The sequence below is a fragment of the Coturnix japonica genome, chromosome 4, assembly GCF_054131305.1.
Source record: "Coturnix japonica strain WE chromosome 4, WE-NBRP24, whole genome shotgun sequence".
Taxonomy (NCBI): Eukaryota; Metazoa; Chordata; class Aves; order Galliformes; family Phasianidae; genus Coturnix; species Coturnix japonica.
The window spans coordinates 15,207,888-15,220,192 of NC_140666.1; the positions used below are offsets into that span (position 1 = coordinate 15,207,888).

Here is a 12,305-nt window from a genome sequence, read left to right on the forward strand (position 1 = left end):
GGAAAACAGTGAAAATAAAAATACATGTTACTAGATTTCCAAAGATAAGGACAAACATAAAGGATAAGAATTCTATCTACAGATACTTATAATACAAATTTCTCCAATCTTCCTATGACTGTTAGAAAATAAGATCAAAATGAAAGTTATTTGTCCCTTAAATATAGTTGAAGGGGAGCTTTTTGAGACTTTAAGATATCACTCAGCACTCATAAATATCCCTCAAGTTTCCACATCTGATTTTATAGCTAACTTCAGCTCATATCACGTCATCCACCCACTCAAAACTTTTCACCTAAGCTAAAAGCTGGATAAACTCTCTACTCTATTCTGTTTGAACTATTTCTCATTATTTCAGAATATTTTATATCCTCTAAGGAAACTTTACACAAAAATTCTGCACATTTTGTGTTACAGTGTACAAGAATTGCTCCAAAAGTAATACCTCCTGTTTTATTATGTTGGCCCATGATGCCAGAGGAGGGTGTTTGAGCCTTTCAGACAATATTCTGTTACATTTTGTTGCCTTGCATGCCACATATATATATAGTTATATAGTACTATATATATATAGTACTCATTATATAGTATAGAATTCTTCTATACAGAAGTAGTTGCCCCCACTGACATTCACTGACACCCGCAGAATGTTTATGAAAACCAAACAATGCATGTGAGCACAGAGAGGCAGTGGATGGAGAGTTTCAGCAGTAGCAAAAGCTACATGAAAGACAAGCCACATTCCAGACAGCTAAGCACAGCTGTCACAACACAAAATGAAGAGCACTTGGATCAGCTCATCCACACGAATTAGACAGTGTCAGTGCTAGAGTTTTATAGCAAGGATTTTTTTTCTATTAAATGGTGTTATTGTGCTCTTTGTCGTAGTTTCAATAAAAATAATTAGGAGGCATTACTTTTGGAAATACTTACATGGCTTTACAATGATAACAACCTATGCGAACTAAATGGAGCTACATAATAACATCAAACAAATATATAGATCCTTGAGCTGCAGCAGAGAAAGGGCAAGATGTTCCAATTTCGACCTATTCCTTATAGATACTGCAGACTTAAAAAGAATTACTTAGCATCATTTAAAATACAGACTGTGTGTCCTAGCAAACCTTTCTCTACTGAAGGGCAGCTAAAAGTTACCTTAGAAAGACAACACATCCAACTCTCCATATTTATTAAATTACATGCACTAGAGGGTGACTTTAGATCTTGGCAGGAGTGCACCTCTAGGGCAAAAATTTCCTAAATCTACTTTAGAGCCCCCTAAATCTATTATCTTTCCCATCTTTGCTGGCACATGAAGTAAGGGAGAAGACATAGCAGTGTTCTCCAAATATATGAAGCACAATGCAGAAGAGCTATTACAGTGAAGATGGGAGTTAACTTGTCCTGCAGTGTTACTCTTAATAAAGTCCCAATGTTAACCCAATTAAGGGATTGTGAAGTAAGAAAAACAAATCAGAAGGACAAAAACAGGAGGTTTAAGCAGCTGATGATTGGGTCAATGCAGACATTCTGGCAAACACCTATGCTGAGATGTTTCAAAGTGGATAAACTTCCACAGGCTGTTTGTATCACTGTGCATGTTGTTTGTAGAGTGCTTCCTGTAATGTACTCAACCACTAAGATCACATTGGTATCACACTAAAAAGCAAGCAAGTCATAGGGAACTTCTGTTTTCCCACCTTCAGTGTCAGTCTTTTTACCTATAAAACTCATAACACTGTTTACAAGATGATTTTCAATACTGACTTCATAAATCCAACTTTTCCATTCTAATTTAACTGCAAAACTAGACACATTCTCATTTTGATTTAACTACCCTCCTGGCTTTCATTTTACATAAAATATGTCTCCTTATATTCTCAATTTTCACAGACAAGCAGTGGCATTACTTACTTGATCCCAAACTCCTGAAAGGCTCAGGAAAAAAAATAGTTTCAAGAGAAGTCTGATGAAGATTTGTAATCTCCATCTTCCATAAGTCAAGGAATTGATAAATTGTATCAGAAAGCAGGGAAAAGCTTAGATTGAAAGACATTGCAAGAGATGATTTACAGTACCAAGAGGTAACTCTCCTCATCAGAGGCAAGACTGACGTGTTGTGAGACTGAGTAAGAATCTATTTTGTCAGATTACAGATGTATGAACTGACAGCTACAAAGAGATTATTATATAATTCTGGAAGGAATCCACCAGCTGCTTCTGATGATAGGTAAATACAAGAATAATACTCTGACAGGTAAGAGTAATGGAACCACAGCAGTAACACCAACCTAATTTCCCCCAAACTTACACAGATTAAACAAGCAACAAAGTTCCAGAACAAAGGATTAGCTCACAGAAGAGGATGCTCTGCTCCTCTAAGAGCAGGGTTCTGCTTTCACACTATTCCACTGCTAATTGCACATTGTAAATATGTACTGTGTAGTTTATGTGGTTGTGCTGGTTGACAAGAAATGCTCAGGAATCAATAATGATTTAATTTCAGCAGGCAGAGCTATGAATCCATTTGGAAGAACAAAGTTGACTCTCCATGACAGTGCTCTAAGCTGAGATACTGTTCAAAAATGCTCTGAAACAGCTCCCAGTTTCAACAGTCAAGAGAATAACGAAATGCTTCACATGGCACTCTTCACAGTTAAAGCAGAGGCCTGTGTAAATTCCAAGTCTATTAATCAGGTTATACTAAATATTAGCTTCCCTTGAACTCAAATGTGCTGAAACACTGTAATCAACAACAGCATGCAGGTATTTTAAACGCAGTGATGGTATTATTATACACAATGTGTAAACATTTTATATTATATACTTACGAGCAGCCTGACCACCCTGAAGAAGAGAACAAAGACCTGGGGGCCATGTAGTTGCATAGGGAGGCAACCATGTGATACAAGAAGAATAAAATATGTCAAAGGCACTGCAAACAGGCCAGACAGCCTGCCCAACACACAGAAAGGAAGACTGTTAAAGACAAAGCAAAATAATGAGTATCAGAGTGAACAGGTCCCTGCTTAAAGAATGAGAAATGGGCAACACTACGGATAGTCAAGAAATGATAGGAAGGAAAAAAGACAAATCTACATTCCTTCCCACTTGTCATCAAAGACTTCTCAGGACTGAATACCTAGATGTTGGCAATAAGGGCCTCAGAAAAGAAAAATAACCTGAAATAAACTACATACTATATATTTACATATGTATTTTACTACGTATTATTTATTTACTGTTTATTATACTGTACATTTGTGGAAATATGTTCTGTTTGCAGATTAATCCTTAAACAAGAATCACTGCTGAATAATATTTTAAATTAAAATTTGTTCCTGTATCCTCCTGTTTTAAAATATCTTTATAAAAACATTTATTTACCTGTATCCTTCCCACTTTATTCTCAACTAAGACAAAAATCATTGCTTTCTTATCTGGCCATTTCATTCCCTACTTCACCATCTGCCGCACCTGTCCTCCATCACCTCCTACTATCAGTGTTATGCCATCCTCTCCCCTATCTCAACTTAGAGCAGTTGTTCATTGTAAATAACTTTATTTTTTAAAATTACTTTTAATTAAGTTCACCCTCCCATGCCTTGTTCATAGTAAACACTGTATTTGAACACTTAATGTTATCCTATCCATAGTCGGCTTTGGGCATTGCAGTAGAGCATCATGACTTTTTATAGCTCCACACACAATTTCTTTGGCTAACAGCAAGGTGTACTGCATGACTGTTTCCTGAAAATCCTCTTTACTATGAGGAAAAAGAAACACAGCTTCAAGTACTGATAAAATATCACTATTTCTAGATAATTCAGTATTTGTAAACTTCAACACAAATAACTCTTGGTCAGTTGCTAGAGATATCACACTGCTATCAAATCTTCAAAAATGTTGCAACTGATTTTCTAAATAAGAAAACAATTAATAAGAAATCCTACAGACCATATTTGGGTCTTCTTACAGAAACTGAAATGAAAACTACAAACATTGTTTTCCTTAGAATTTTCCTAGGAGCTTGTCCTCCATATGATTCCTCAGGAGGACAGAAACAAATGCAGAGGTTACCAACAACTGTTCACACTTTTCAGACAGTGTAGTGTTGAATCACAGACACCTGGAAAGGTTTGAGGTTGTCATACCATGAATGAGTTACAAAAAAAGTCTCTTTCTCTTCAGATATATTTTGAGAAAATGCAGGAAGGAAAAAATACATGAACACTAACTTGAGTGGTAATTTAAATTGTACACAACTGTGTGTGTTCCATTGCATTACATAAATCAAACCCTGTGCTACAAAACTTACTAGTAAGTCTGAACCCAAAACGAAAGAACAACATTTTAAGATGTTCTGTTTTCTTTTTAGAAAAAGGCAAGAGTTTCAAACAAAGTCAGTCGCCTAATTAAATGACTCTGTAATTCGTTAACAATCTGTTTTGCAAAAGAAACCGAATACAACAATTAAATGCAACCTTTATCCCATACAGGAAATACTGTAACATTTGAATGTTTCCTTCCAAATAAAACACAGAGTTACTGAAAATGTGCTAAAGACCTCTAAGCTAAGCAGATGAGTTTGTAGTTAGCGGCTTGATGTCTTTAGAAAATTGGTATGTCAAAAATCTCTTTATCTTTCTGAGAAATAGGCCTGGCTCTGTACAGACAGTATAGCATTTTAGCTAAATTTTTTTAAAAGTAAAATGCAACTAAAGAGATTTCTCTTCATTGCACAGCTTGTTAATTTGCTATTACTTTCTCTAAAGTATGTAGCAACATATTCACTCTGTTGCTGCATGCATATTAAAGCATCAGCTTTTGTGCTTCCGCGAAGTGACATGACATGCATACCTAATCATCTCCCACCTCTGAGATCCTCCATGCACACTGCCCTGCCTTCATATCAGCTGCTTACCCCAGATCCCCACAGCACTGCTACATTACCCCTGCTAAATTCACCCTGTGCATTTGTATATGCTGCCATTCCTCCACTTTTCTGTATGCTAATCAAATGGTGAAGGAAAATATTAACACATGAGAAGACATTTGTAACTTCACAGTGTACCCCCAAAAAAGGCACTGAGGAATGCATGAGAAGCATTTTGGGAGAAAGCACAAGCAACAACATTTTGTGTTCATTCTCCCTGCTAAGACTGTTACCCATGGAAAACAGTTCTCATGCACTGCTCTTCCCTTCCTCATTCATCTCCCTAATCTTCCATGGTGATGGATGGATCCTTGTTTATACGCTCTGTCCTGCCTGCTCAACAGCATCCTTCATTTCTACCATTTCCTTCTCCTTCTTCATTTTTTATCACTTTTGATACTAACACTGTAAAAACTACCAGGTATTTAATAGAATAATATAGTGATGCTACTATTCCAAACAGTGTCTCCCCAATGAAAACAATTTCCGGGATATACAGATACTTTCCAAGCTATGTGAAATCACTGTCTTATTTAAAGACGGTCAAACCATAACTCAACAATTATCTGATAAGAAAGCATGCAAGAGAAAAATGCAATTAAATCATGGACAGAACAGCTATTGCAAAATGGAATAGTGTATCTTACTATTTCGTGGCTTCTCTATAACAGAGCATGTTACTTAATCTCCTGGGCTAAGCACTACTGCTCAAATATAACAGTCATAAAAGAAGGCCCAAACTCACTGCAACATATTATTATACTGTTATGCTGGTGACAATGAGAGCATATCCTTGATGGTGCAAGATTATTAGCCAAAGTTGTACAAATAATTTGAACATCAGTGAACAGTTAAAGAGGACATGCATGTTTCACACTGTTACATAGCCACACACACACACACATACAACGTGCTTCCTCCAAGATGAACAACAGTGCTCTCAGGTGAATAGATTTCAAAAGATATTTCAAGAGATATCTACAATGTAACACTACCACAATTCAGAGTTTCATATTTCTAACGGTTTGATGAGAACTGACAATAGTTACAAGTCAGCAGTAACACAGACAATAAAACGTTAGAAAGGAAGACACTCACCTTAAGGAGTTCATAATGTTGAATACCATTCATACCAATGTCTGGATCAATGGCAGATGGAACAGAATAGCGAGAATTAATTGCTGTGTTTTCAGGGATAGAGATGTTAATAACTGTAGAAGGGAAGAGGGGGGCATTGTCATTTATATCCTCTATTAGGAATCTGATCTTGACCAGTCTGAAAACTTCATCAGGCAAAACGGCCACCTCCACCTCATAAAAGCAGCGATTCTCACTAAAGATGCCAGAGCACAGCTTCTCTCGGTCTATGCGGTTTGCAGTTGTAAATATCTCCCCAGTGTTCTCTTCCACTCGTACTAGTGGTACATCCCCAGTCTTATATACAAGCTTGAACTGTAGTGGCGAGGAAAGGGGGACATCTGGATCCAGTGTTAAATTAAGATCCTTGAGCAAATTGCCAATGAGGACATTTTCAGGCAGTTCTTCCCGCACTGTATAGTTCTTCTCCTGTGCTCCAGACTGAAATACAATACAGGCTAATAAGACTGCCAAGAGGTAGGTTCCAGACAGCAAGTCCATTTCCAAATTGACTAATGAATATTCGTGTACAACACCAGGAGAAGCTGGAAAAAGGAAAAAAAAAGAAAAAAGAGAGAAAGCATCTTAATATACAGAATACTGTGATCTGTAAATGGTGAAGGCATGAAAGGACTAGCTTTCCCATAGCAAACAAGCTGCACTGATTGAAAACCCATCTAATAAAATGGTATTTGACTCCACAGTCCTTCAGAAAACTTTACAAAATGTCTTGCATGTAGTTTTGCTTAAAACTACTCACTTAACTCAAGGTATGAATCATGGAACTGGGCTAGAGCTAACAAACACAAATAAAAACAAAGGCAAATTATTATTTTAATATCCAGCTTCAGATTTTGCTTTCTTTTTGAAGAAAGAGAGAGGGTTCTCTTTGAACCCTCTGCCATTTGTCCTCAATTTCTTGTCTCCAATAACAGTATACACAAGGAGTTAGAAAGCAACCACCTGCAGGGACAAGAGCATTTATACCTCGTGCTCAGAGGTGGGAAACTAAGAACACTTATTTACCTTACTTTCCAGTTTGGGGCTGACAAAATTATATATCTGTTGACCAAATTTATTTGTTGTTGTTTTTAATAAAGGAATTTTAAGAAGAAAAACCAGCAGACAGTTCAGTGTACTTCAGCCACCAATGTGCTGAAGACTTTCTAGCAAATGGATCATAATACAGCACTCTAAGGAGAGAAGGTCTGATTTGGTTTATTCTGAAAATAAACCGCTACTCAATTCAGTCAAATTTACATTTGTCACCAAAACCCATGACAACAGTGGACAACTTCCAACACAAAAGAAGGAGAACAGCAAAACACTGGAAGTTTTTAATCTAGCACTAAAACTAATTCATTTTTCCTAGCAGCAAGCGTAAAAAAGTAGAGGACTTGTTATCCAATAGCTCAGCACACCAATGGACACTCTCTATTTCAGATCCTTGCTATTAATCTCCAATACAGTGAGATGTATTGTCCTTTCTCTGATTTAAAAAAAGAAAAAAGAGAGAGACAGAGAAAGAGACTATAGAGGAAGGATTTCGCCTCTGGTATTTAAAGTATTTTCTGGAGAATGAATTGGAAGAAATTTAATGTAACTCTAAATCTGGTGAAGTATGCTCATACATAAGCAAAGTACTCTGAGACACCAACACCTTTAAAGTGAAACACAGATTTGTTTAGAGTTGAATAAAAGAACATTATGTACTTTGCATTCTAATTTCTGAATAACTAAATATTCTCCTCTCATGATCATTAACAACCTTAAATTTACTGAAGGAATGAAGTAGAATGGGATTACTTATAGATATATACTTTCAGCTGACAACCTTTAGAGAAAAAATACGCTGTATACTTCCATGCACACCTAATCTTTACACCACTCTGTCTTCATAGAATCCAGGATAATCTACAATACTATTTAAGTAAGACAACGTTGAAGAGTTCTGTGTAATTTTTTTTTTTCATAGCTAATGAAAATTCATATCCTACCAGCTCAGTGCCTTTTTCAAATATAGCTGTACTCACCCATTTATGTTATTTTCACTGCTTATGTAAAAAAAAATTAACATTTTTCATATCTTTTCTGATGTTATTCTCCACTCTCCCTGTCATAGTACGGAGTGATTTACAACTCTGGGTCAAGCTGCATTGGTTTAAGGAATTCCTAAAGCCAGTATTTATCTTCACCCTTTGGTTACTGCCTTTCAGCAGTATCACTTCCAAAGCAATTTAAATTAAAACATTTGACTTCACAGTGAAACAGATTAGGTACACAAATTTAATTATTCCATTTCAACTCTGCAACCTGCTTTTCAGTGGGAGTAAGTAGCAGATAAAGAAAGCAACTTTTAACATCCCAAGGTGTTATCTTTCACATCAACATGATTTAACTGCAAAGCATTTTCTGGCTTTGTGATTATACATAACGAGCAACATGTAAGAAAAATCCAATTCTGCAAGTCTTCACTTATGAAAAAAGTCATTACCAAGAAGAGTTATTCAATTAACCTGAACAAGATTACAGACATGGGTGAAAACCAGATAGGCTATATGGCACAAGTACTGCATTACCTGCAGTATTTTAGTAATTCGCTGACTTGTTATTAGTACCTGAGTAGTTTAACATACGGCATAACACAAGACTAAAAAGGTATTCAAGAGTGAAGAAACAACAGACTATAAACAGTCATTTTGTAAATCCATTACAATATTAAACTTCATTTACATATTTAAATGAACAAGTAATCAGCAGATACTGGTTATCATTAACAGTAACACTACAGCAGCAGCATGAATTTAATGAAAGAATTGTGGTGATACTGCACAGATATACCAAGTTAGCTAACAGTAGCTCTAAGCTACCTTTGCTGTATTTGTCTGCAGGTCTCTAACAAACATCACACCTGCAACAGGAATTGCACTGTCACTATATTTGTTATTCCCATAGGTTTTCCTAAAAAACAAAATGTTGAAGACATGAAGTACATAATGTTAAGAGATAAAACTCTTAGGAAAACAAAACAAACTCTTAGGAAAAAAAAAAAAAAAAAAAGAAAAAAGAAAAAAACTCATATTTCCCTAATTCCTGAAGTTTTGGAGAATGTATGGTTTTTAAATGGTTTTTACCTGCGCAGTTCTAGGACCAGTTTTGGATCTTTGAGAACTGTTCTACAGCTACAGCTCTTTAAGGTGGCAAAAAAAAAATTAGTCAAGTTTTCTGTTTAGACATATGATGGAACATCTTATGCCATGGGAAAAGTGTTGTTCTTTAAGCAGCCTATTTATATAGTCATAGCTGTATGTTGCCTGTCATTTATGTCATAGCACTGATGGGAATACTATGGCAACAGCAATGCAGAGAGGAGCAGGAGGTACTCGCTATCAACCAAGCACATTTCTGAAAGACCTTTAAAAAATCAAAGTACTTCTAAAATCCTGAAATCTTAGCATAAAAGGAAGGCAAAAGGAATTGCAAATGGAGATGACAGAGCCATATAAAATGGGACATTAGCAGAAATTGTCAAATGAGAGCATGTGAATGGTAACAGATGGTAGAAAAAGACGTGAACTCAAAAAGACAGGGAAGATAAAAATACAAAAAAGAAAAATTGAAAGGAGATGAGCAGAAACTCAGTGACGTTACGTGTGGGGAAACAGGCTCTCCTGATGACTGAAATATAGAGGTCAAACAGAGTAGCCCAACTCTGAAGCACTTTCTATAATCTCCAACACTTATGCTTCTAAGGTGAAAAAATAAAAAAATAAATTAACAGAGGCAACACTTTAAAACAAAACTGTTTAACAGGAGGTAGCCTTGAGCTTTCCAAACTATTTTCCTAGCTTTCTAAAGAATTCACTGCTGTCTCTGTACTGCTGAATTCTGAAATTGAAAGGCAAATGGCCCAGGTGGACAAGGTGAAAGGCTGGAGGGGAAAAAACAAATTTGAATCTACTCTTTTATCTGGGCATCTATACTCATAAATACACCTGTTTGGTTGTTGTTATTTTGTCCAATATACTAAATTTTAGTGTCATAATCTAAATATTATTAATAGCAGCCATCAAGCCTCAATAAGAGAATATAAATATTACAGCTATCTAATGGAGTAAGACTTGAATATAGAATCTAAATCCACTCTTTACACACAATACTCTACCTGCTCCCACCCAGACAGGATTCCCATAGCTTAATATAGGACTGGACTGATGGATCTTGCTGGGGAAAATCGCAGATTAGAAGCAAATGCAGTAAACAGGCAGTAAAGACAGCACTACTGCTTGATATATGCGGTCAGATTTGATAAATGTATGTGATCTGATGATACCTTGTAGCAACAACAACAGGTTTTAAGATAAATGGACCATAGACTGCTTTAGGAATATTACACTGAAGTCCAAAACTCCTACAATATCTAAATATTAAAAAAAGATTATATTCATACTCATTACATGGACAAATTGAGTTAATATACCACTTCTTTTCATTATAATATCCCTTTCATTTGCTTCTAATCAACTTGGGACCCCTTAAATAGGCTCAATTAAATGGCTTTGTTTTGTGTTTCTCAAAGCAAAAGATCCCCAGAACACCGACTCTCTTTTTCAGACACTACTATGATTATAATGCTATTTAACTGAAGACTGAGCAACTGACAACTACTACAGTTCACAAAGGCTCTCTCTGATAATAAAAAAGTTCCCACACTGTACTTAAGAGTTTTTGAATCCAATTGATGTTGGTATGATTACAACTTTGTTCTGTAAATCTCAGCTGCTTGATCACTAGGAATGTTATTTTCTGGTACTGCAGATTATTGTGGGGTTTTTCTGTCATGAGTCACCAACATTACTGGTTAAGTAACATCTATCCTCTTCATCACACATATCATGCTATGTTTAAAGAACTTGATGATTTTTATGGCTGTTAACAGCCTTTACTGGTATTTATTATTATCTCTGACAACAAGAAAAAATAATGTAAAGCTTCAGCCTTACAGGAATTTCCCTCTTCTTTTATAACGCCAAGGGAGCAAATGATAACAAACATCCTCAGTTTTCTTTTATGCTCCAAACTGTTTCAAAGAGAAATTATTTTCCAGCCCTTACTATTTACCCACATAATACACTCATCACACAATACATTTTGTGATCATATTCAAAGAGTAAGACCTAACTTACAGAGAAACAGTCAATTTGTTGTATTCTCAGGGCTTTCAAATTCATTCCCTTATATGATTTTACTCTAAACCCACTAAGGGACTGATTTATTCTCTGATCTATCTGTTATTAGCGTGATGATAGTGACTTCAATGAGGTTACTTTAATTTGATTCTTATCCGGTGATGAACTGGAAATTTGTCTCACCAGGAAAAACACCACCTCATGCCCACTGAAGGCAATAAAAGAATTCAATGAGTGTAAACCACAACCTGCTTACTATCCAATTGGACAGTTCTCATTGCTTTAAAAACAAGTATTTGCTGTTGTTTCTTTTCCTGTTTATTTCACTTTTTACCACCCCCACCAGCACCATCACAGACAGTAAGAAACATTCTTTCCTTAAAGAAATGAAGTTAATGAGAAAAAGGCAGATTCCTGTAGCTTCACAAGGAAACTGCAAGGCGTGTAAGACAAGAAATTCTTAGATTCCTACTGAAACATAATTCTACATTCCTGATACTAATCTGCAACTAAAAGCAAGAGTGCTTATTAAAACTTGTCTCAAGATGCTGGAAGCAGCGGGCAGAACTACAAGTACACAACAGGCAATAATCACACTGTACGGACAAACTGTACTCAATCACACCGGTATCTGGCATAAACAGTAATTTCTTCTAATTGTTCCAAATGAATCCCCGTAAAGCTGTTTTACTAAAATGGTAAGCACAGACCACATTTGGGATCATGCATCTACCAACTACTTAGCAAATACTTTTAAAATATCCTTTAACTAATTTCAGAAACCTGTGAGAATAAGAAGTATGAAATTTATTTACATACTGTCATCAATAGGAAACATCTGCTCCTGCTGTTAGCATCAGAAACAGTTTTTCTCTAGAGCTGAACAGAAAGCTAAGGGTGGAGGACACAAATAGTGGAAAAGATCTCCCTGATGATAAGTTTGGATATCTTAATTTTAAACATAAGGGAGTTTCTATCTAAGAAAACAAATACACGTATAAAGGGCTGAGTGCCACAACTCCCAAGCTAACACAACATCA

At 35.9% G+C, this 12,305-nt stretch overlaps 1 protein-coding gene across 4 annotated transcripts in view; it reads right to left on the reverse strand.

Annotated features, from left to right (window-relative positions):
* The window catches only part of PCDH11X (protocadherin 11 X-linked), a 447,910-nt gene that overhangs the window by 394,111 nt on the left and 41,494 nt on the right, over positions 1-12,305 (reverse strand). For 3 of the 4 annotated variants that reach the window (XM_015860405.3, XM_085544583.1, XM_085544584.1), the window contains exon 2: positions 6,038-6,621. The exons of the other annotated variant lie outside the window; for it this stretch is intronic. In XM_015860405.3, the coding sequence (XP_015715891.1) occupies positions 6,038-6,577 (540 nt within the window). In that variant the 5' untranslated portion in view covers positions 6,578-6,621. The remainder of the gene's footprint in view (positions 1-6,037; positions 6,622-12,305) is intronic. 4 annotated transcript variants of the gene reach the window in all.